Source organism: Scatophagus argus, chromosome 6 (assembly GCF_020382885.2).
Source record: "Scatophagus argus isolate fScaArg1 chromosome 6, fScaArg1.pri, whole genome shotgun sequence".
NCBI lineage: Eukaryota > Metazoa > Chordata > Actinopteri > Scatophagidae > Scatophagus > Scatophagus argus.
The window spans coordinates 12,284,090-12,309,045 of record NC_058498.1 but is presented as its reverse complement, the minus strand read 5'-3'; the positions used below and the strand labels follow the sequence as shown (position 1 = coordinate 12,309,045).

At 38.6% G+C, this 24,956-nt stretch overlaps 1 protein-coding gene across 3 annotated transcripts in view; it reads left to right on the top strand.

Moving 5' to 3' along the window:
* pex5la (peroxisomal biogenesis factor 5-like a) overlaps nucleotides 1-24,956 on the top strand; it is an 80,450-nt gene that overhangs the window by 43,178 nt on the left and 12,316 nt on the right. For 2 of the 3 annotated variants that reach the window (XM_046391539.1, XM_046391537.1), the window contains exons 2-8: nucleotides 5,038-5,149; nucleotides 10,123-10,332; nucleotides 11,489-11,612; nucleotides 12,367-12,460; nucleotides 12,743-12,772; nucleotides 15,576-15,671; nucleotides 24,795-24,911. In XM_046391539.1, the coding sequence (XP_046247495.1) occupies nucleotides 5,038-5,149; nucleotides 10,123-10,332; nucleotides 11,489-11,612; nucleotides 12,367-12,460; nucleotides 12,743-12,772; nucleotides 15,576-15,671; nucleotides 24,795-24,911 (783 nt within the window). The remainder of the gene's footprint in view (nucleotides 1-5,037; nucleotides 5,150-10,122; nucleotides 10,333-11,488; nucleotides 11,613-12,366; nucleotides 12,461-12,742; nucleotides 12,773-15,575; nucleotides 15,672-24,794; nucleotides 24,912-24,956) is intronic. The other variant, XM_046391538.1, reaches the window with a different exon arrangement.

Genomic DNA, 24,956 nt, shown 5'->3' with positions numbered 1-24,956 from the left:
ATGGTATGTTATAAATGTCCAGCTGCTCCTTTGACAGCACTGACCTTCAATCAGTCACAAAACAGTGCTTCAGCCTGCAACCAGAGTATGCTTTTATTGTTTAAAAAAAAATACAGAATGGAGTAATCCAAGGTCATCTATTGTTAGGGAAATCTTCACGCAGACTACAGAGGATTTATCAGAGCATCTCTGTTTAATGCAGACGGTAACTCTCGGATATCCCCAGTAGTTGCTTTGCAGGCATCGTGAAAGTTGTTATTCACTGACAGATGTTTCTCTGGTTATTGTCCACTCAGCCACTGCGAGCTTGTGCATTTATGAATGTCATTTCCATTGTTAAGCCCCCCCACGTCCTCAGGTCCCATGTCTCCTCTGAGTTAAAGAGTGCACTACATTTATACAGTGCAGCTGGCATTTATGTTGAATACCTGAAAAACAGCTTTACAAAGAATCCTTAACAACAAAACAGAGGGATTTCTTAATAATCCGTCGTTTACAATATCACTGATGTTCTGTAGATATTCATCGCATTTAAACATTATCTCTCTGTGCTAACTAATACAGCTGCAATAATTAGCCAATGAATCCAATAATAGCCAGTGATAACCCATTCAGTTACCAGTTATGACTAATATGCAATGCACTAATTGGTAAATGATAAAAATGCATGATATATAAATAGATGCATGACTGATAGAACTGAATACACTAATAAAGCTTAATAAGCTCACACCTTTTCTTTGTTAAATCATTCTTTCATGATCATGCTGTAAGGGAAACTATTGACTATTTTTTATCTAAAGGGCTCCAATAGTAGTTACTTTCACCACTGAATAATTTAGTGATTATTTATTTGATCCTTTATTGACAATATAAAATGCCCTAATGATCTTAATTGTTTTAGTGAACCAGATCTATATTGTGAGATTTGATAGTTAAAATATGTGAAAAAAGAAAGAAAAAGAAAACATAAATAAATTTAAAAAATCTCAAAAATATACATATTACCTTAAACATAACATAGTAAACCAGACCACTTTTCCTTCTCCCACCAACAACAAACACACACAGGCTAAAAGGGGAAAATGTTTTGATGTGGTAAATAATAACAGCAGAGTGGATGGATGCTGTTTTTGTGTTCTCTGAATGACAAGCAGAGCTTCTCTCTTCTCTCTGCCAGGGCTGAGTCTGTCAGTTTAATAATTACCACATATGTTTCATGTGGTATTTTAATCAGGTAGCGTTTCAGTTGAATATGCCTAAAAATCATCTAATTAAACCAGCAGAAGCCATTTGAGATGATTTGTTTCATCTATTAAAGGCCAATGGTTGAGCGGTTATTATTTCAGGTTTATGACATTTTGAAGACAAGTTGAAACGAGGCATCTACTTTCTCTCACAACACTCAGCTGTAACTGAGTCAGCGGTTGCTCAGCCTTCACTTAGACTCACTTCAACTTTTTCTCAACAAGCACAAATCACTGAATAAATTCCACCTTTTAAAACAAGTCTGCCCCTGTCTATTCTCATCCTATGATTTGTTGTTGTAAACCAAAATTGAGGGGAAATGCATGGGCTGGCAGCAGCACAGGATGAAATCAGGTTACTTCACACTGTGAGGCTTCCCATGAACCAAAGCTTTATTCTGACACCAGAACTGCACAAACTCTAATTACCTGTGCTGGGTCAGCGTTCTTGCAGTGCAGCACAAACTCTCAGCCCACAAAGTAATGACCCCTTCCTCTGGATATTATTTATGTAGTTTTTTCAGAGATTTCTGTTTGCTGTGGTGTCTCTTACTTTTGTGCAACGACTATTAATTCCTATTCCACATTAGTTGAATGACAAACTGCTTGTAAAAATAATATATACAATATATACAAATATAACATCTGTGTGTTGGATGTCATTATTAATCACCAACTGAGACATGTATGCATGAAGCAAAATTCAGAATATTGACCTCATAAATTATCACTTTTCTCTTTTATTGTGGCTTATCATGCTCTTTGTACATAAGAGGTTTAGCAGGTAGTCAGACCTTACTGGTTGATCCCAAACATAAGTAACATCACCATGTAGGATGTTCTGCATTGCTTTGTCTGCAAATGACTAAACAGGTTTATTGGGTACACCTGGCTAAAATAAATGTAGTCTAATACGCCTGTGAATATTCTCATTCATCCAGGTCATGGTCATCTCAAGGAAATTCAATCGAATGCAACTGGACTTAGTTATTTGTCTTTGAAGACGTTTCACCTCTCATCCAAGAGGCTTCATCAGTTCATGCTCGCTTGACTAGGCTGGGACTAGTCCCAGCCTAGTCAAGCGAGCCTAGTCATTCGATTGAATTTCCTTGAGGTAGTCTAATACAACAATTCTACAAAAAAATCACACATGCAGTATAACAATACAATAAAAATAATGAGGGTTATAAAGTTTAGTTTTTGTTGAAACTGTTTCAGGGAGGTTATGGTCATTTTAGAGGCTGCAGTCTGTACTGCATTATGCTGAAAGATGTTTCGGTCATTTTGCCTGCCCCATTTCTATCAATGAGAAAATGGGAAGGATTCCCCTTTGCCAATACTTCAATACTTTCAGTATAGAATATACTTTACAGAATATACTATACAAGTTGGGTTTTAGGAAGGTCAGATTTCACACAAACTGTACACTTACAGCAGTGAGGTCTGTGAAATCCCAAACAATGAGGGTATAAAGCCAGTGTCATTGGAAGATGGCTCCTAAAACGCCAGTGTAATAAGGGAAGCACATACTGTACATGTATAGTTGTAAGAGTAGGTACGGTGAAGATATGCAATAAAAATACCCCATCAGGACCTTTGATATGAAGCATATGGCAGGTTGTATGTCGCCCATTCTTGCTTGGTAATTAAACTTTTAGCATCTTCATTAAAATTCCACTTGCGATCACAGCCTGAAGAGCAACAATAGCAAATGTCATGTTTCCTCACTGCCAGCATTAAACACTGCACACTGGTAGCTTACCCTTTCTATTGGACGAAACTGATTTTCGTCTCCAAATTATGTAGCGCTGGTCAGCAAATTGCAGCCAGCTGCACCTGGTGTATGGAGGCTTCAGGGTACCAATAATGAATTGGATGTAACCTATTCTGCAGCTGCACTGGCAGGCCTACAAATTGGCTCATCACAGGCAAGGTGATTTGCATTTTCATGGTTTGGAAGGTGAGATAAGCAATAATGGTTAAGCAATTATTTTTTGGGACACATCCATTGAGTTTCCCTCAGCCCAGCTCATCTCAGTGATGATTAAAGGACTCATTCAATGAGAATACATGCACCGTAGTAACCTGGTCATTTTCTGTACTAATTTGATTTCTTAAATACAATGCGAATGAGACATCCAGTTTCCCTAATTGAGTACAATTACCCCTGTTTGTAATGGAAGGTTTTACACTACATGACAAAAACTAACAGTAGTGCAGAGGGTTTGTAGCCATACACATCTATGTTTTCACTTATCATGCCCGACCAGACCTCTTCTGAGGGTGTGGTCACACCACATTTCACTTCCCATTCATTTCAATGATGAACAGGGAGAGAAGTATCTGCCTCCCATCCTGAACACAGACTGACTGAAATTGCTCTCCACCATCCAGTCAGCTAGAAGGATGGTGTGGTATTGACCTCTCATTTGGAAAATATTGATTGTTTGTATTCTCATTTGTATTAATAGACAGCAAACTGAAACAAGCAGTAGAGAAGGATGGATGCTGCTTGGCTGTAGTAAACAAAAGGGCAGTAAAGGAGGTTAACGACAATAAATTGTTTGATGAGACATTTATGTTCACAACTCTGCCCATACTATTTCCTGTCCCGCATGCTTTTTTGCCACACCTCATGAAAAAACTTTAATGAGCTTGTGTAGTTTTTCCAATGTGTTGTGTGTGCATGCAAACATCATAATGTGACTGTGTGATGAATATGATTCTCCATCAGCCAGTGGTCAAACATCAGCTGTGTTTTTCTGTCAGTTGGGTTGGGCAGTTGGGTTCATCATCTACCACTGAAAAGTACCAATTCTGCACCAGTAGCAGCAATAAAATCATATGCCAGTTGCAAAACATCACTGACACAAGTAGCTGGGAATAAATCTGCAAAGAGCAGCCACTGGGCTCAAAATATACAGTACATGATTGAATGTTTTTCAAGAGAGTGTATTGTAGGATTTCTGTTGCATATCAATATATTTCTGTCCCAAGCTGAATGACACATTTGGAACCAGAAGCAGGAAATGATGAAGAGAATAAAAAAATAACAAGAAGAAAAAAACAGAACCACAATAAGAGGTAAATAGCTCAACAAAGAACTGAACTCAAACTGGACTAAAATACACTCTAAACTGATGAGAGAATGAGGTGCAGGTGCAGAGATGGGCGGAGTCACACAGGTGAGGGCAATGAGATAAGAAAGAAAGAGAAGCTGATAGAAAGAGGAAGACACTGGAGTTAGAACAGAGCTAAGGAGGCTGATGCAGTGCAGGTGTGCAGTAAGAAGGAGCGTGAAGGAAGGAGGCCACGCCCACAGAGAGAGACAAACAAGCGCTGGGAAACACAGGAAACGCAAAGAAAAGCACTTCAGGCACAAATGTGACCGTGACAATCTCATAAAAATAAAGTTCAAATACTTAAAGTTTCTCCTTCTCTCCACTTGTACATAACCCAAGTACAAACTCTTAAAAAGGTTGAAACATCTATTACCATTTGAGTGGATCAGCACACATTCGAATCACTTCAGTGTATCTATGTCGACCTGCTGTGAATAAATGATGAGCTGCGAAGGAGCACCAAAGTGTGTTATCTTCCTGAAATGACACACAGACATGTCGAACCCCTTTTGAAATGCAGGGATGAGTCAGTATGAGACCACACCAGTGTCATGACCAAAGGGCTGAACTTCACTTAATGCTGACATACCAGGGACTCTTGTAGGCATTGTGATAGGAGTTTCAAGCCAAGTTTGAGCCTGAACTGTCGTGTCTGTTTGCCCTTACAGCTGGTGAGTGAGCAACAAGAGAGCCGACCGCTTCTAAGCCCTTCCATCGACGATTTCCTCTGCGAGACAAAGTGTGATGGGCTTTCCCGCCCAGTGACTTCCAACACAGCTGGTACGGTAAAGTAATTTTCCACTCAGCAAAAATCTGTTTAACTGATGACATGCAAGCATACATAAATTACTCTATAAATGAAGTAATATAAAACCAGGTTAAAATAAAATTATAGAATACAAATGTAAATTATCCTGCAGTATACAGAGGAAAGGCTCACTGACACCACATTGTGAAAAGACGCATTAGATGCTGTCTCATGCTAGCATATTTTTATCAGCCATGGCAACAGTACAGGACAGGATGGTTTTTTTTTTGGTTTTTGGTTTTTTTTTTGTTAATTCGGTTGCTGTATCCATTAAATCAACATCATAGCCATGACCACTAGCGACACAAAGATTGTTTCAACTGAGGTTTAGAGGCAGAAAAAAGCTCCGCATTAACAACCTAAGTTTGATATGAAAGCAATAATGCATGACCGCCTGCACAATAATTCACTTCTGAAGTACATATTTAAACAGGTGTCCTGCCATTTATGTACTCAGTTTTAAAAGGGGTCATCAGTGGATAATGCAATACCAATTCTAATGGAGGTTTCTTCTTGTTTCCTGTTTGTCAGCTACTAAGTGACTCTGGGTCTGCATGCTCTCTCTCTTTCTCTCTCTCTCTCTCTCTCTCTCTCTCTCTCTCTCTCTCTCGCTGTGTGTGTGTGTGTGTGTGTGTGTGTGCGTGCGCGTTTGGTTATATACTAATGAAAGATTCAAAGATTTCAAGTAAATGTGGAAGTGAACTGGAGCATTTGAGCAACTAAAAATCAACTAGGTCAAAGTAGGTGTTGAGAAATTGAATGTGCTGTCTTTAACAGATGCATAACTAAAGCATCTTGATTTCCACATGGATGGGACCTTGATTGCTGAGCTCTACTGTCTTTTGAATGATGATTTGCACAAGCAGATTGCACAGCTGACATGTGTCATCTCCATAGCGGCCACTGACTGTGCTGATTCAGCTGGGCAAAGTCTGGGGCTGTTGTAAGAAACCCTCCCCCCCTTCTGTCTCCGAAATGCCTCCTGCTGCTCCAGCTGACAGCAACGTTTGCCTGATATAATTGGTCATAAATCTCAAAATTCCCAAAGCGGTCAGATTGTGTGCAAAATGTGCAATATTTTAAAGTCACATGTCCTTTAAAGATTTTGGATGTGTTTTTTTTTTTGCACACATGAAATGATCAGTGCCAGTTGAAAGTCTTTGGTCATTGGTCCTCTCCACACGTTCAGTTGCGTTTCCTCCATCTGCCCTGATTACCTTCTGCAATCTATGGACATGCAGGTGAAGTGAATTTCAGATGTGATTGTCTGCCAATCTGTTTTCACACTACGTTGGACTGACAAAGATTCCAGCACTGAATAACTGAACAGGACTAAACATGCAAAGAAAATCAAGGATGAACCATAATTGCCAGCTCAAATATGCTGATCCACATGAGACCTGCATCATGTTGTGCTTTTGCATGCAGTTTTACAGTGTCTGATTATAATGTTTATGTTTTGACTGTTTATGTAAGTTTAAAAACCATTACAAAATATAAATTGGTTACATGGGTATCTGGGGTTTGGAAACACTAGTAGTCATGTGTCTGTGTAAATTTTCAGTCTAAATAAGAAATTGGAGGAAGTCTGAAGCTATAAAGAAACCCAATCAGCTGGACCGTGCAGAGAAAACATCAGTCTATCACTATTCATTTTTCTATGAAAGCCTTGCTGCATAAAATCCCCTCTCTTCAGTACTCACATTCTTTCATTTCTTTTGCCAGCACTTTGCTGTAACATGCTGGTCCAATTGTCAGAGGAAAAGTTATAACATTTCTCACCTCTGAACTCTTCACAACTAATTGATTGAAACATTGGTGATAGACCATCACTTCTCTCTTGAAATGTATTATTTGCTAAATGTAAAATTGTAAATCTAAATCTTTTTGTATTAGGAAAAGAATATTAGGTACACCCTTTCCAAGAACAACAATGATCCAATAATAGCTTCGTGACCATGGCTAGAAAACTTTGATTTTCAGTTTCAGGCTGCTGATCTAGTAAGCATGATAAAACAGTCTTTTTATCACTTAACCAAACCAAAAAGACAAAAGAAAAATTGTAAGCTTTACACTGTGTTTATCTGTTTCATGACAAGCAAATGTTAGCATGCCTGTCCAATTTACTTACTATTTAGTAGTAGTATCTAGAGTTCCAATGTGAAGGAACATCTTGTGACTAACTACATCAAAAGAAGTCCTCTTTAGGACTGGTATCTCTCGTGGGAAATACCATGAGAGCTGGTTCTGTTCTGGTCTATTTTAGGGGGATTTATGGGGATTTAACACAGTAACATCAGCTGAGTTTGTTAACAAGATAGCTTTACTTCTGTCAAACTTACTTCCTCATTCTCTAACCCTTTTTCTCTGTAAAAGTGAAGCATACAGTTTTAAAATAAAAGTAGAATAGATTATATGTAACTTGTATAGTTAGCATCCAAGCAAGAATATGTTAGAATGAATTTACGTTTTCATTTTTCTTTAATTCTGCTACTGGGCTAATCGGGGGTTTCAGGGTTCATGGTTTTAAACAAGTAAACCAGAGATAGCATTATAAACAAATTCTAACTTTAAGGGGCAAGCTATTAAGCTAGTTGGAGCTGATGAGCAGTGTTTTCCACTGGTGCATAAGCAGACAGGGGAGGAGGAGACACAAGGGAGACTCGGTGACAGGATCCCCCCGTCATCGTGTGCCTCCTGGCACCTTACCAGGCTTATCAGGGAATTCACGTTAAAAAAACTCAGATGCAGGTGTCCTCGATGGGAAATAAGAAGGAGAGAACACTTATTTTTAACCTATTATGACGTTGAGACTGCGATACTCTATGCAGGGACAGAGGGAGTGATCAAAGAATCTCAACAGAAGAAGAGGAAGGACAGATTAACCCAAGTGCCAGAAAGTCGTAAATATATTTTTTTCATGGCCTCTTTTTCAGAATGGGAAAAGTTATACAGATGAGGGACACCAGGGAGGAGATCAATAGCACAATCATAAGGCTTATGCGGATATAGGGAGAGACCTGCTGCTTACTGAAGACCTCACCTCGGTCATGGTAGACGGGAGGCACGGAGGAGTCCAACTTAAACTTGTCTGAAGATTTCTTGCTGACTCAGTAATGCATCTAATCTGATGGGTTTGACTTTCAGGTTATATTCGTATCATTTCGCCTCTCACTACCACATATTTTATGTCCGTCTTCATTATGTTGTAAAGCTAGGAAGCTCAAGACTCCAGTAAAATGGTCAGGGATCAAATTGATTTGCTCAATATCAGTCCATTGACCACCACAGAGCAAATCATTATCCATTAGACAACTATACAGTATACAAGCATCTGGTTATAATATCCAGATGAGCAGGAAGTCTTACTTGTCTGCAATTGCAATTGTCTTCACAGTCTCATCATTTCAAGTAGACTCCAGGGTGCCAAAACATTTTTGACATCATTGCCTTTTCATGAACAGCGTGCATTTCTTTTTGATGCCGAAAATGCTTCAGGCAACTTTCCCCAAGAGTGTGTCTCCCTTGATTTGTAATTGTACTTGTCATCTAAAGAGCGCAAGGCATGGAAGACAAGCATACTCTCTAATTATGCAGAGATTTCAGTCAACAAAGGCTCTCAGTTGGTTGTCATGAAACAGCAGCACGCCAATTATGCAGTTATGTGTCTCTAGTTTTGAGTTTGCATCGCACAAAAGACAGTCAGGGTCCTTGGAAAAAAGTGAAAAACTTTGTAGGTTCATCAAATAACCAGTGCATAAAAAGTCTTTTTTTTGGTAAGTGGGGTTATGAAGCTCTTTCCTTACCATGTGCTTGGTTTCTTCAGACCTGTCATCACAAACATTATTGCGTGATAACACAGAAAATATTGTATACAATATGTGCATTACACTGACAATGTAATGTGACACTAAAATTGATTTAAAATGCATTTAATTAGGAACCTTTGTATGCATTTGACACTATCTGATTTTACTGTTTTTTTACTCATTTTTTATTTACAGTAATACAACTGGGAAAACCAGGCAGCATCACATCGTCCCGTTGTCTGCTGCACAAAATGATTCAATGCACCAAATGGGAAATAAAAGCTGCTGTAAATAGAAACTAAAAAAATCAGAAGTGGAAAGTTTGATTTACAACGAATGTCACTTAGTACACACAACAGGCTCCAGGAAAAGAATTCCCAACACACAAATCAATACTCTATGGAGCTTTAATGAAACCTAGCACAAAGTTTTAACCTTGTCACATAGTCTTTAACCATGAAGCTGGACGACAGCACAGACAAAAGTTGAGCCCCTTGACAGAAGGCTCTGTCCTTCTTTGCCGCTCTACCAACCAGAGATTGAATTACTTAATTGACCAAACTGGGGCTCCTTCAGGGGTTTCCTAATCCTTATCAAACTATGCAGTGGCCTGTAGTATATTTAGATTCTCTAAAAAAGAGCAGTGGCAAATTATTAGATGTCCACCCAGGAGGCAATACGTGACCGCTTAAGTACCCTTGACAGCTCAACTGGCCATGTCAGAAAATGTGTAGCTCAGAATCAAAGCTTCATGCAGTACAATAAGTGAAACCTGTCATTTTATCTTATTACAAACAGAACCTCAAAAATAAAGCAGAACTATTGAGATTTAAGAATACATTATTACTAATATTAATGTCTCTAAATTTAAAGCAACAAAAGAATAGAGAAGAACAGACTGAAATCATGTTTTTTGGGCTGAATACTGAATATTGCAATGCGATACAGTGCATAAGTCAGTCATTCATGCTGGATATTGGTAATAATTTTAACTAAAGATTTTAGAAAGAACTTTCTTCATGTGTAGCTGATTTAGTCTTGAGCTGAGTATCTATGCATTGCATAATTTTTCTGCTCTTCCATGCATGCAGAAGATGTGAGAGCGCAGTTATGCAATGCTTCTGTGTCCCTTCCAGTTCTATCTTCAACACTGGACCTCTTGGATCTCAGTGAACCTGGCGATAGGAGGAACGGCAAGGACAGGAAGAGTCCTTTGTCGTCCCTGGGAAATAGCCAGAAGAACAACCCTCACAGGAAGAAGACGGATGAGACGGAGCTGATCCAGGTGGAAGTTGAACAGACGGGAACAAGTATGAGAACCCCAGAGAGGGCATCGCTAGACTCAGGTAGGCACTGATTTTTTTTGAATTTTTTTTTTTTAAGTATTTTCCATCTGTAAATTGTATTTGAAATGTGATTGTATTTTGAATAAAGAAGAACAAAGGAAAAGCAACCTATACACAGAGATTATAATCTGCATTAACTGGTATGAATTGTGTCTGTCACCAAGAACTCAATACTGTCAAACACTTAAAAGATGTAAATATTTGGTCAGAGTCTTGTTTACTTTTCTTTTTTCAGCTCTTGATTTCAACCAAAATTTTCTTATTTGGGGCCAAGTGCCTTGCTCAAGGGCACATCGGTGGGCTAATGAGGGTTGTTAGAAAAGTACTGTGAGTTATAATTCGGTGTATGAGTATCATAGACTAGCATACACAGTGTTTCATACACAGAAATGTTTACCTTTATTTTCTCTCACTTCTCACCTAATCTGTTCTGTAATGTCATAGACATAGCCTGCTCTACCTGCTACCTCACCTAGTTTCTCAACATCCATAAAACTTCCACCACTCCGCAACCGCTCACAACTGACCTTGCGCATGTTCAAGATAGGCCAAAGAAGGATCAAGCCAATTTACTGTAATGAAAGGGATCATGTTAAAAGACATTAAGACGAAGCAGCCAATTGCTGTCGTATTTGCCAGTTGAAAAGGTTAAAGACTTCAGTGAGAATTAATTATACAGAGTGAGTCAAACTGCAGTGTGGTGAATAATTCATGGGAGTGAGATTTACTATAACTCTAACATTAATGACCAGCAAAACTTTATTTCTGTTTTTTTTAGTTTAGGCACCCACAGAACTAATCTGTTTTTAGCTCACCTTTCAGACTATCAGAGATCTTCCATTAGTTTTTTGTTTTGTTTGTTTTTTTTTATTTGTTTGTTTTTCAATGAGGGCAAAACAAAACTATTTAATTTTTAAAATATTGGTAATGACCTTGCAAAACTGAAGTGTACCTGCATATGTTTTTTACAAAGTTAAAAAATGTACGCATTTGTGCTAACAGTAACAGATTGTGAATCATAGATTCACTCATTTGATCATTCATTTGATCAAAGTTGAAAGCGTTTCAGTGTGCAACAAATCTACTTCTCTTGATTCAGTCTTTGATTTTATTATTCTTATTATTTTATTCTTAACTGTTTCATCACTGTCACTAGTCACCATTGGTTCACCGCTGGATAAATGGGAAGAGCTGAACCCCAACCCTGAGAGGAATGGCAACAGAAAATGGAAGTTGGAGAGACGGCGTTCTTCAAAAAATTCATCCAATGAGTTTTTGTGGTGGGTAGCGTTAACATTTAGTACCGGTATATTTTGTAGGGGTATACATAGTAATTTTATCCATATTGGACAATTCGAGATGTCATAATTTACATCCTGTACAAATAAGGAAGTTGTGTACCGTACCCTGTGTAGTAAAATACACATTGGTGAAGGAGGTTAGGGTGTTTGATAAAGGTGCAAAGTATCAGAGTCAGTCAGACAAAAGTAAGCATCTTGCTGGTGAACATACTGGAGCATATAGCAGCTAAAGAGTCAGATATTTCTTGAGTTGAAAATGAAAGTGAATGTTGGACCATAAATCATCAGAATCACATCTCTAAATGACACTGATGTTGCTCCAAAAATTTGAAAAATGATAGCTAAATCAGCTTTCTAAGAAAGTTGTGTTTACAGCTTGGTGTGCTGCCTCCATGTGGCCAAAGATACTAGAGGTTTAAACAAGTGTTTTTGTTGCCTGGTCTTGTTCCTGTTCTAAGGATAGTTAATTACCACTGTCTACCCCAACATTTACTATAAAACAGTCACCGGTTACCTGGAGGCTATGATTGTCTGTACTCATGTGGAAGCCCCTGGATTTGGGGTCAGAAAAGCCAATAAAATGTCTTTGAAAATCGGTTGACAGACATCGAAATGTTTTGTGCATACATTTGAGATACTTTAACTCCTAGATTATAAAAAGTACCACAAATGTTTCATTCATATCAAATTGAGTCCGCATCATGTAAATCACCTGTTTCTTTTTTTACTTTAGGTCCATAGACTGTAAAACTCAAATAGAGCCATCGAATAAAAACTCCATGGAAGTAAATACCAAAGTCGAGCCTGAGTCTGCCCTAGCATCTCAAGTAAGTGCTCAGTATGACACGAGCAGGCAGTAATCATCATTATTGTATGTGCTGTCTGCACTTGAAATCAACATTCTTTTCAAGTTGGAAAGCTTCACAGATCTCTTCTGATGACTAGGTTTTCATGATAATTTCATGAAAATGAATTTAACGTATTCAGTAACTGCATATTAATGCATGACTATGTCGCCTGAATATTAAATTTTGTTTTTTATCAGACACCTTGTTGTGCTATTGTTTACCCGCCATTTTGTCCTAATACCTACAATTCTTCCGTTTCAGCTCAACAGGCAGTATATTAGTGGAAGACATGTAAGCCTCCCTATGCATCCTTTCATATAATGCTGAAAGACTTCTACATTTGCACCGGGGAAAAAAAGCATCACATCATCTCTTAAAATTTAACTTACAAAAACAAAAAGAGGAGATTACATTGATGCCATATGGCACCTTTAAGGAAATCTAGATATACTGTTGGCCTTGAGATTGTTCCTTTGTGGTGCTACAAGGTCCAAATGTCAAGCGCTTTCCTCCTGAGTTGATGTCTTTGTTTAGGTCTGAATAAGGGGTCTTGTTTCCAGACGCCATTATTAGATTAATAGCCTATGAATTATTCAGCAGCCTTACTCTGAGCCCATTAGTGCTGATCTCACCAAGCTAGCTAAACATACATTACCTTTTCAGCACTGTGATAAATAATAGATTTGGGATTAAAGATAACTGTCTGAGATGGAGGAACATTATTGGCAAAACACACTATATATGTTTTGCTCAGGAGTTACATAATAGCTGACAGAGATACTGTAAAGACTGATTTTAGTTTCCTACTTGGCAGGCACCATACACACACAGATGAGCTGAAAATGCATGCAGTGAATGGAGAAGTGTGTTGTTGCGAGTTTTAGATACATTAAAACAACATGAGAAAATGATCCAAAAGGAGGAGCGACTAATTGCTGCATATTAATTGATCATGGAAGTGGATTCTAGACTTCCAGATGAATCTATGATGTGACAAAACAATCTCAACTCAAGGTCCACTAGCTTCAGCTTTTTGTGATCTATCTACTGCATCTTATTAGCACTTGAAATTGGTGTAAATTTAACTGTATATGGCAATATTTGGTCCACACGGTCAACAGTTTACTAAACTGTAATACACTTCTATATACACATTGCTACATGTAACACCTCTGACACGCCCACCAAGTGAGAGAGGACACACCTTAAAGCTCACATCACTGCACACTATTATGAGAACACATAGTTCAACCTGGAAACCCTGGCAAAACAGTCCGAACTGTCTTCGGGGTGAATGTGCACCAGGCGTGTCAAGCTTTGGATTTTTGTTTTTTTTACAAATGTTCACGCAATGTGTATGGAGCTGCAGTGTAAGGAATTGATTAAGTGGTGTGTTTATCTCCACTAACATTACCTGCAAATGTTAGCATACCCAGCAATTTAGCAGGTTACAGTAGTAGGTCTACTTCCAAGGTTCCAGGTTTGTTGGGGTCACAGTTAAGACAAAAAAAGCCCTTTTCACAACAGAAAGTTTAAAAATAAACATACGATGTTTGAAACACAATCAAATATGTAAACTAAACAGTTAAATATATTTATGTTGAAACCAAACAACAACTATGAGCTAACTAGTTCATCAATGCAATACAAGGACAATGAACTGCTTTTTTTTCTGTTTTTTTGCATTTTGCATTTTGCATCTTAATATCTTCCAGCTACATGAATCATCAACTGGTCAAAATGCTAACTTTTTTCCAGGGACATGCAACTTTGGTTTCAGTCTTTTAGTCTGATATCATATATGTCACCATCAAGTGCATATTTGAATTTTTTACAGAATTCTTATTCTAAAACAAGCCAGATGAACAAGTCAGCTAGAGAGAGTACCAATTCATCTAGCTAGCGTTAGCTTCATTAGGTAGCCAGCAATTGTTATAAAAATTATGCCTGCCAGTTTGTTTATCTCTGTATGAAATCCGGGATCCATTGTTTCAAAATAGCAAATTGTTATTTTTTGTTACTGCCATTGTAGCTTCAATTTGTGATTTCCTTCTTTCTTCATTCCACTACAAAGAGACCAGACCTGAACCAGGTGCTATAAATCAAAGGTGGATATACACATATACAGTACAGTGTTATTTATTTTATGATCAAAGCAAATGTCCCTGATTCAAAACACATTAGGCTGCTTTAGGGCAAATTGGTGTCACTGCCTCTTTTACATTGGTTTTCTTCCTGTAATTAACTGAAAATTAAAAACAAAGTTGTCTGGAAAGAAGCCCTCTTTGTTTCTGAAACACTGGCACCGGAGCCTGATATCAAGCACTGACATTTTCTGATATACTGCAGTTTCTTCACACAGCACAGCAAAGACTATTGTTAATGTGGTGTGATGTTCTTAACACTGCATGAATTTTGTGCTTGTAAATAAAAAGTGGTTATCTACAATAAATGGAAGAGGCAGTTTCCATTAAGACTGAGATCAAGTAACCTCAGTTAATCTTGTGTAATGGCTGTCTTCAGAGATATGAATTACACAGGTACTGAGTGACCTCACAGCCCTTTCTGGGGGAAACCCTGGGATACATATAGTCATTATACACAGTAAGTCTCTTCCTATACTATATCTGAGCTTGAAAGGTTATGTCAAAAACATTTCCCCCTCACAGTTGAACGTATAGGTGTAATGTGAACCATGTAAATTTCACCACGCTCTCATAATGGTTTACACGGCGGAACAAGGCTTTATGTGCAACTCTGAGAGACTACAAGCGTATTTCAGAGTTTGATATTGCATGTCCAGGTGCACAAGAGGGGGTGTGAAACTGAGAGAGACTGGATGAATGGCATGGCATTCAAATGAGGGGTGGGGCGAGATGCTGACAGTAGTGATACTGCTGGCCTTCCTAAGCATGTCAGAGGCTTTGTCAAGGCAGGGATATTTACTCGTCCCTGAAAGAGCAGAGACGGCTGACCCTGCACACTCTCCCTGCCTGTCTCTCCCTCTGGTTGATGGCGTGTGTGTGTGTGTGTATTGTGATGTGCTACGAATTTCTGTTTTTGCATATATGTATATGTTATGTGTGTGTGACAGGCTCATCTGAGCAAGGAGCAGCGGTGGGGCAGCGCCCTCCTGTCCAGACATCAGTCCCTGGAGGAGGAGTTTGAGCGAGCCAAGGCTGCTGTTGAGGTAAGCAGAGTGCTGCTTAGTATACCTTACATCTGTCTCTTGTCAGCTGAGAGCCATCTCCACCGTACACTTTTGATAAGATTTAGCAGGAAAGTTGATTTTTGAGTATTAAACAGCAGAACTTTGTGCACTGTCCTTGTCAGCTTTGTCTGGGTTTCTGAACTTTTTTGGAGCAGGATACCAAATCCCAGGGAGCTCATGTGTTCTTATACAGATCGTCCAGACTCTAGTCCTACTTGCTTAAGGAAGCAGCTGTGAACTGCTCCTTAAGTTAACGGCACGTACATTTTTTTAGCCTTACCTTTTCGTTTTAATCCATGAAGACTTTTCTCTTTAGATAACGCATAAATCTGACCTTTATGTGAGTCTAGTATCTACTTTGCTTATATCTGATGTACCAAGCTTAAATAGACCCATTACTGTCCCCTGTATCAGACAGGGTTTGAAAGAAAAACCACCGTTATAACTACCATGTTTAGGGAGTTATTTTGATAATCCGCCACAAGGAGCAGCAAGGACCACATTCTGGCCACACCCAAAAATAAACATGGGTAAGCCAAATAAAGCTGACATTTGTGCTGCTGAAATAGTATGTTTCAATTTTACAATAAAAAAAAGCTTGGACGATAAAGACTTATTGGTTGGTTTGGTGAATGCACATGCACTTAACATCCCCACCACCAATAAAGTGCATCGTACAGCCTTGTTTCCTCTTGTCTTGTTTTGTTTTCTACCGCTTATTCGGGTCCAGGTCACAGGGGCAACAGTCTCAGGGGGGAATTCCAGACCGTCCTCTCCAAATAAGTGGCATCCTACAGCCACTTATGCTGTCACTAAACATCCATCATTCAGAACTGTCTCCCCTTGGACTGTCCCAAATGGGGATACCTCATTCCAAAGGCCTCAGAATCAATGTTTTGTCAATAATCTTCTGTATCTCATACATATGAGCAAGGTACCCTTTAGTGTATGGATGAAATGTCGGGTCGCACTGGGCTTTAATATACTTCTTATGCAAACAAATCTGGATCAGTATGAGATAATCAAAGTAACTGCACAAAGTAGTGGGGTTTAAAAAGTGATTAAGTCCCAAGAGACCAAGTAGTCTGTGCCTAAACTTAACCAAAGTGGTGTTAATCTCATGTTAGAAAGGCTTTGGGCATCACACACAGATGCCAAAGGCAATGCTTTGCCCATCTGGCAGTGACACTCAAGGGTGCCTTGTGAGATATGATGGCTGAATGACAGAGCGACAATATCTGGCGAGCTGGGATGACAAAGCATTGGGATACCTGGGAGACCAACCAATGTTGATCAGAAAATCTTTACAGAAAGAAATTGGTAATATAAGATTTTTTAATTCTTTCCTTTAGTAAAGCAGTTTAGTTTCTTTCCCTCAGAAGAAACTCCAGACTTGCCATTAATCCTGGACTTTATGAGAAAAACTTGAATTCTATGAAAATTAAACTGAGGTAACTTCTACAACAGCACATTTCTAACGTCATTGTCTGTGTTGCCTCATAATCATTCTAGCAATTTAAATACCTGAAGCCCTGTGGAGCTGATTGGCACTTGACTCCTGTAGCCCTTTCATCTCTTTATAAAATGGTCATTTTTGTGCTTCCTGCTATGTATTTGCCCCCGTGGTGCTTTCGGACATTTTAATAATTGATGCTTTATTCGCACACTCAAGTTCATGGGGTGAGTGGGTTCACATATAAAGATATTCATGTCTCTTTGCTGACTAACAATAGAAAGGTAAACTGCTTTTTGTATTTTATTTCAGATATATCAGATATCACAGAAAATGGTGAAGTTACAGTAATTAGAATTCTTTTGAAGAATGGCTGAATTCTTTCTAGGACTATGTATCAACACACTGCATGTGTTGTGAAGTATGCCTGACATTTTTATGCTGTTGGTAAAGTGTTAGGGTTTGCCACAATGACAACATGGAAAATTACTTGAAAACTTCCTACACCCAACAGTAGATACCTGGGTGACTAGCGAAGTTTCTATACTGCACAGGGGTTAGATAACCAGGAAACTTTTGTTTTTAAACCACTACCATCACTCAGTGGGCATGTCCCTTCGCAGATAATAGGAGTGAACTTTGCAGTATTGAGTTGAGTTACACAGGTTTACCGTAGGATACAGTAGACTGTTGCACAGTGAGCTTTGTGTAATGGTCAGTAAATAATAGAGCAGGGACAGGAAGACGGGAGAAAGTGAGATAAGCATCTTCAGAGGAGTGGACCGCCCACCTGGGGATTCCTTCCCGAAGTTAGCTATGATGTCACATGTTGTTGTATAAGCCCTGAGCTCCATCCTCCCAAATAATTACACAGTTTGAGTATATGCGTCAGCCAGAGGGCAGGTAAGTGATGAGATTCTGAGATGCTCCCAGGCAAGCATCTGAGCATGGAGCATTGATTGGTAACAGTATCTCACAACTTCGATCGAGCAGTTTGAGTGCCGGCGTCCACTCTGGAGGAGCTCTGATGCGAGTGGTCAGCCATTTTGGCTTCAGCTGCCAATGTCAATGTCCACAATCAGATAATTTCCATTTAAGTAGCTGTGCAAATGCATGCTTTTTCATACTTATAAAGACACGGAGGTAGAGACGGCTCAGATGGCAGAGAGAGAACATTAAATCAGCACACCGCCTTTCTGCCAATTCATTCAATTACACGAAGCAGCCAAATGTAAGAAAATCAGGACCAACAGAGGGAGTAGACAAGGAATTAGACTCCCAAATATAATCCATTTTACAAAGCTGGCACTGATGAGAAAGTGTAGGTTTTATTCCTTTACATGTAAAAATCCTTGAAAAGAGAAGATTAAATACCAGTGGGCCAAGAGAAGGAATTCATTTAGAAAGAGACCAATAAAGAGATATTTTCTAAGCAGGTAAGTGACTTCCTATGTCACATGAGGATACCGTCAATTACTCTGAGCTGATGACAATGTAATACTTTTATTAAACAGAGAAACACTGGAACAGCTGCAGGGTAAATTGTGACTTCAGGGAGCAGTGTTTTTGTGATGGGACATGAGAAAGCACTCCCATAGTAGCAATAAAGACAAGATAAGGTGACTGCGGACTGTTATTTGATTAAAACAGCAGCAGGACAGGTTTTGTTTTATCTTGCAGTATGTTGGTCTGAGGCACTTCTGCTTTAGTGAGAGATTGCAGAGGCAGTGCAGATGCCTAGAGGTTACAGATGCAGACTTGTGATCAAAAGGTCAGTGGTTTTAATCCATAGACCTGCTGGGAAAATGCGGATGGGGAAAGTAAATGAGCAATGCTGTCACTTCTTTCAGCAGCCTCTATCAGTGTTCCCCCAAGCAGACCACAAGGCATTTTTTTTCCAGTGGAATTTCAAAGTTTTCAACACTGGAACAAGGACGTACAAACTCTGCAAGTGTATTTTCAATCTAAACTTTATTATCCAGACAAGGAAATTTATTTGGTCGGCGATGCATACAAGGGTGAATACTGTGCAAAATGGTGCCAGTGCAGAAAACGCATACAAACATCTTAAAGTAAACAAAAGCCATCCATACAAGAAATGAAATCAGAGAAAAGATGCATCCAGTCTTCTCAGGATTTGGTGTCTGGTGTGTTGCAAAGCCCTTGCTTTTGGGTGCTTTCATAGCTAAGTTGTTAAATTGGGCTCAGAGGAACTCTGGTGTGTTTGCTCGTTTGGATCAGTACGCCTGGACTGTTGAAAAAGCTGTCAATTGAACTCTGTTACAGACCAAACAATTGCACAGAGTTAAGACATCAGTGCTCAGCTGTGTCCTCTTTGTATTTTGGCAGTTCCTCATTAAAAAGTAGTGAAACACTGTTCATTTGTCATAAATTCACAGTCGATTGTAATTTTTGTGCTATAAAGGAGTAATGCCTCAGCCACAGTAGCTCTGATACAGAGCTACTGCTAATGCACTTTGTCCGCCAAAGTGCATTCATAGCATAACACTTTATTCTTCTCTGAGTGACATTATCGGGACTCCAGTTTCCTACTTTCATCCTGCTGACCAAGGACTTGGTCTGCACTGCAGAGCAACGGGTAAGCCATTAACAGAAGAGATGAAGTTGCTCAGTGTCACTTGTAAATAATGAGACTTTTTTTTAATCTAGGACCCCTGGTCAAACTGACATAAACAGAAAAGATAAGTCCACATGAGAAGCACTCACACACATGGAAAATTATTTTAAATATTTTTTACTGAACACCTTGCTATAGTATCTTATTCTGGAAGCACCAATAATTTAAAGCCTTACTAAAGCAACAAATTAATCGAAATTCTTATATCCCTAGCAATTTACTAATTCAACAAAAGAGAGCAGCTTTAATTTTGAGATCTTAACAATGTTCATTTCAGCCATACAAACACAGAATAAGCGGATCATGAAACATTAGTCACTTTACTTGCCTGAAATAGCATCTTTGATGCTGCCAAAAGCTTCAAACCCTATAGACCTACATTTCCCTTTATATTTATTCATGTGCAGAATGGTCCACAGATTTTCATAACAGAGTGCTGTTTGACTGACAGATTTCTACAAATGGAGATATGGTTGTCAACTCAAGAAAACACAGGATAAAGCATGATGTTGCTGATATTTTATGTGGGTAAACTGAACATCAGAGAGGCCTTCTGAGTGCCATTAATTACAATCCTTATTTTTAACAAAACATGTCTATTATTAGAGTAAAAAAATACATGTGTGTTTTTTACAATCCATTGTGATTTTGTTTTTCCAGTCAGGGTACAATTTTCACCACTCTTTTTAGGAACATCAGTGTCTGTGTTTTAGCAGACCTAGCATGAATTGTTACTCTGCAAATTACATTCCCAGCAGTGTAGATATATTTTCACTTTGTCTGTTTCCTCGGTCCAGCTGTCAAAGAAGCACTAACTGGATTCTACAGGCGAAATATGAATATGCCTTTTCTAAAAGAGAGCAACACCAGTAGCAGAGGGTATGTGTAACCTCTGTAGGTGTTACCATTATTATCTACATTGTCAATAATGTGTTCAGGAAGTAACTAATGAATCCCCAACCCTCCTTCAACCCCCGGCTCCAAACAGTGGTGACACATTTGGCGGCAGGAAGCGCTCTGGATTCAATCCATTTCACGTAACACTTCATCAGAGCTGCTGAAATTAGAGTCACAGCTATGGGTTCGCTGCGGTGATACACAGGATATAAATTACCTTACTGTATCTTTGCCTTGTTCCACGTAATTAAACTGCCAATGTCATTGTAAAATATGTCCTTTACAGTGTTACAAAGAAATACTGTATGAGTAAATTTCTGAAAATTTAAAAACACACACGTCTCTTTACTCCATTTCAATTCTGCAAATAATTTGTTGTCACCCTTGGTGCAATAAGGGGGAGAATATGTTAGACACACAGATGGGATGTCACAGTGTAAATAACTGACTGTCTATGAGACCTAAATAATGAGATGACGGACTGGGTCACATACAGGCCCACGACACAATGACAAATAATGAGATTTTCGATGATATTATGTAAATGAGCATAAAGGCTGTATCATGAGAGCCATTCACATAAGCATAAAGCTGAAGATTGCATTAGGCCAGGAGCAGTGCTGGGATGTACAGCAATTTTGCCACAAGGATAATAGTGGGGACTGCGGGTCACATGACTGCTCTGCTTATATTCATGCTTACATGGTTACTTTAAGCATGTATACTTACCATACACTTACCATTCCCATCTACTCATTTGTATCTCATACATCATTAAAAAAAGATTACATTTACAGTATACAGGGCTGCTAAAAACAGATAAAAATGATACTAATTTTCTATTTCTCCCAGATACCACACAGACACAAGTTTTTTTCTTCCTAAGGAATACAGCAAGTTGATTCAATGTAAAGAGGAAGTATGACAGCTCCAAACTGAGCACACATCAATAGATCATTAAGAACAAATTTTTCATAAATGCATTAGTAATAATCCAATAAAATTATATTGGTAAAAAGCTTCAAAACTATTACTTTAAAATGGTTATTCTGCACATGGTGTACTTTTACCTGGACACTTTGGGTACATTTTGCCTTTGGAGTATTTTTACATTGTAGTGTTGATACTTTAAATCACTACCTCAAAAGCAATACCACTTGTATCACATACACTGCAAAATTTGAATTGTCACAGATTGAATTATGAGAGCCACTGTTTATTAAAAATCATGACACAATCTTCATGACATTCATCTGTGCAGTTAATAGATGTTGCCTGTAAATTTATAATTGAAACCTGAAAGATTACCATCAGAACCAATCAATACCACATCATGACTATTGGACGTTTAACTTCACTTCAAGTTCTTTTCATGTGTGACTTTTCCAGCCGCACCGCGACCTCCCTCCATGTATTTCCTCCACCTCAGGAACTCTGATTGTGCTTTTCCTCCCAGAGCTAGCAGTAGAGACTCAACTTCAAGCAATTTGTTTGAGAGCCAGCAGTCAGCAATTACCCACCATCCTTCACCGTCAGGGGCCACAGTGTGGCCTCCATGTCAATCACAAGTCTCTAAGATGGGGAGATGAGAAGGCCTTAGACACAGATGCACACATTCTTACAGCAGATCTTCTTACTTTCTGACCCCTGTGCACACACTTACTGTATACAGTGTTGTCGTATATTGATTAGTTTCTGGCTGTAGAGGACTCAATAATAGGTTGTTCTGCTCTTTTTGGCATCATTCTTCCCTGTTTGCTCTGCCTATGACAGAAAGACGAAGAAACATGCTCATCCCACTCCACTATGAATGAATACTAAATTTTACATGAAAAACAGATATGACTTCACTGCATCTGTGGAATAAAGCTGTATGGTAGTAGTGGCAAAGGCATAAGTTATGAAGAACTGTATGTACATATCTACCACTTTAGGCAGAAATGAAGGGGGCACACCCCTCTATCATCACGGACACTGGCGGTGGTAACAATCTGGATGGTCCTTTTCCTCTTTATCCCAGAGCACACAACGTCCATGATTTGCAAGAACTATTTTCCTTTTACACTTCGTAGCAACTTTTTGGAATCAGAGTTCTAAATATCTATGTTTATAGAAATAACCATTAATCAACCTTTGAATCAACTCTAAAACAACCAGATATTGTACAATGAGAAGATGGAAAAACAGTGTTGAAGAGTTTTAGTTAAATCCCTTGATGAAGCTTTTTGAACCAACTGAAGCTGTTTCAGCTGCTCTTGGCTAAGGCAGATAAACAGAGTGTTGCACTAGTCAAAGTGAGAAGAGATAAAGGCACATATAATCCCCTCTGTATCGCTAAAATTCATGACGGTTCTAATTTTAGCTGTGCTCTCAAGATGGAAAAAACACAGTTGAGCACATTATTAGCATTTCTTTTAAATCTACTGCATGAGTCTCATCAGACACCTTCACCTTTTAGAGGCAGAACGGGATATGCATTTACTAAGCAGCAACAACTGGACTCTGTTTGGAGGCAAAACAAAAAAAAGTTTTCTCAAAACACATGGATATTTATAATCATTTTAGTTAAGCAGGGTGTCATCTGCATAACAATGAGAGCACATTTCATGTTATGTGATTAAATGAACTAAAAGAGTACCTAAACTATCGTCACTGGGGCATAAGATAAAAGAGCAGTAATTTCCTCTCAGGTCAGTATAAAAATAAAATTTTGATATAATCAATATGCCATATTTGCTGAAAATAAGAATTAGGAATGTGTTAATTGCAATTGTGTTAATTATTGTGTTAATTTTGATGTTGGTGTATTTTCAAACCTTTCAAAAAAGTGCAAATGAGTTGTAATATAAGCCACTTCATCATATAAGTTTTTCCACAAAACTCCTGTGCCATCTCAATAAACAAGTATATTATATAAGTTGCTCTTCACTGTTTTTGCTTTTGAATGTACCTACTCATCCAGTCTGATCTGGATTTCAGTACTGCATCTCTCTCACTAGTATTAAGTATTGAATTACATGCACAAGCCTCCCTTACATCTAACTGAATGTTGGGTTTGAGGCAGTGTACAAATGAATAATTTTCTCAATGTTCATAAGTACTGAAATGTCAAGTGGTGCAATTTTTTCTATGCTGGTGATCATCATACAAACATTTTTTAAATCAAGTGTAAATGATGTTTCTTTGTCAGGAATTGAAGCCCCTTTTTAATGGGAGGAAGCAGTTCGTTTCAGCCGTTTGTTAATTATTAGAAGTAGTATGTTGTTTCATTATATCATATTCCGATGTTTTATACTTTACAGGAATTTGAGACTCATTCAAACCTTAATGGGTGTTGTTCTTAAATAAAAAAATAAATGGAAGATGCTTCTTTCTAAGGTTCAATATGCAGGCTTTAGGTTTTCTCATGGACAGAGAAAGAAAAGCTGCTCCAGGAGGTAGATTAGCATATTTAACTGTTTGGTTATCCATCTATGAAAATCTTCCAAAGATTCAGTCAGCTAACTGAAATGCCAACAAATAGCAGTTCAAATGTCAAACTAACAGAGAGGTTTAAGCCCCAGCTGACCCCAAAAATGTGTCGATAAATGCATGATTAAAATCTTCTGTCTGATCTTCTGTCTAATATTCTGTTTTTGTGCATTTCTGAACTGATCATATATGAAATCACAAGCCTGTTCTCCTACAAACATTACCAACAATGTGGTTAAAATTTACCTTTTGGACATCAGAAAATGTTAATACTTCAGATTTAATTACTGTTAAGTATTAATTAGCATTTTAAAAGACCTGTCAATCAATCTAAATGTGGAAGTAGGCTCTAATCTTGTGTATTGATTTTCTGTGGTGAAGCCACCCTTATGTTTCCATGCAAAGTGTGGATAGCTCCTTTTGGCTCTGATTTGACTTGCAAATGCAATGAGTCATCAGAAGTGTGAAGTCCATACATTACAGCCAGCTAGTGAGCCGGACAGATGTGACATTTCCAACAGTAGGATGATGGGAAATTACAAGAGCTGTTGTTCTACCATGCATTAATCACTCAATTTCTCCTCTGCCCCTTCCCCATCTATCTATCTATCTAACCCCCCCACCCACCCACCCACGTCTGTAGTCAGATACCGAGTTCTGGGATAAGATGCAGGCAGAGTGGGAAGAGCTTGCCCGTCGCAACTGGCTGACAGAAAACGAGCAGGCCCAGATTCCCTCAACTGTCTCTCCACATGAGAAGGTCACTATGATTAAAATTTTGCAATCGTCATGTGATCATCGATTA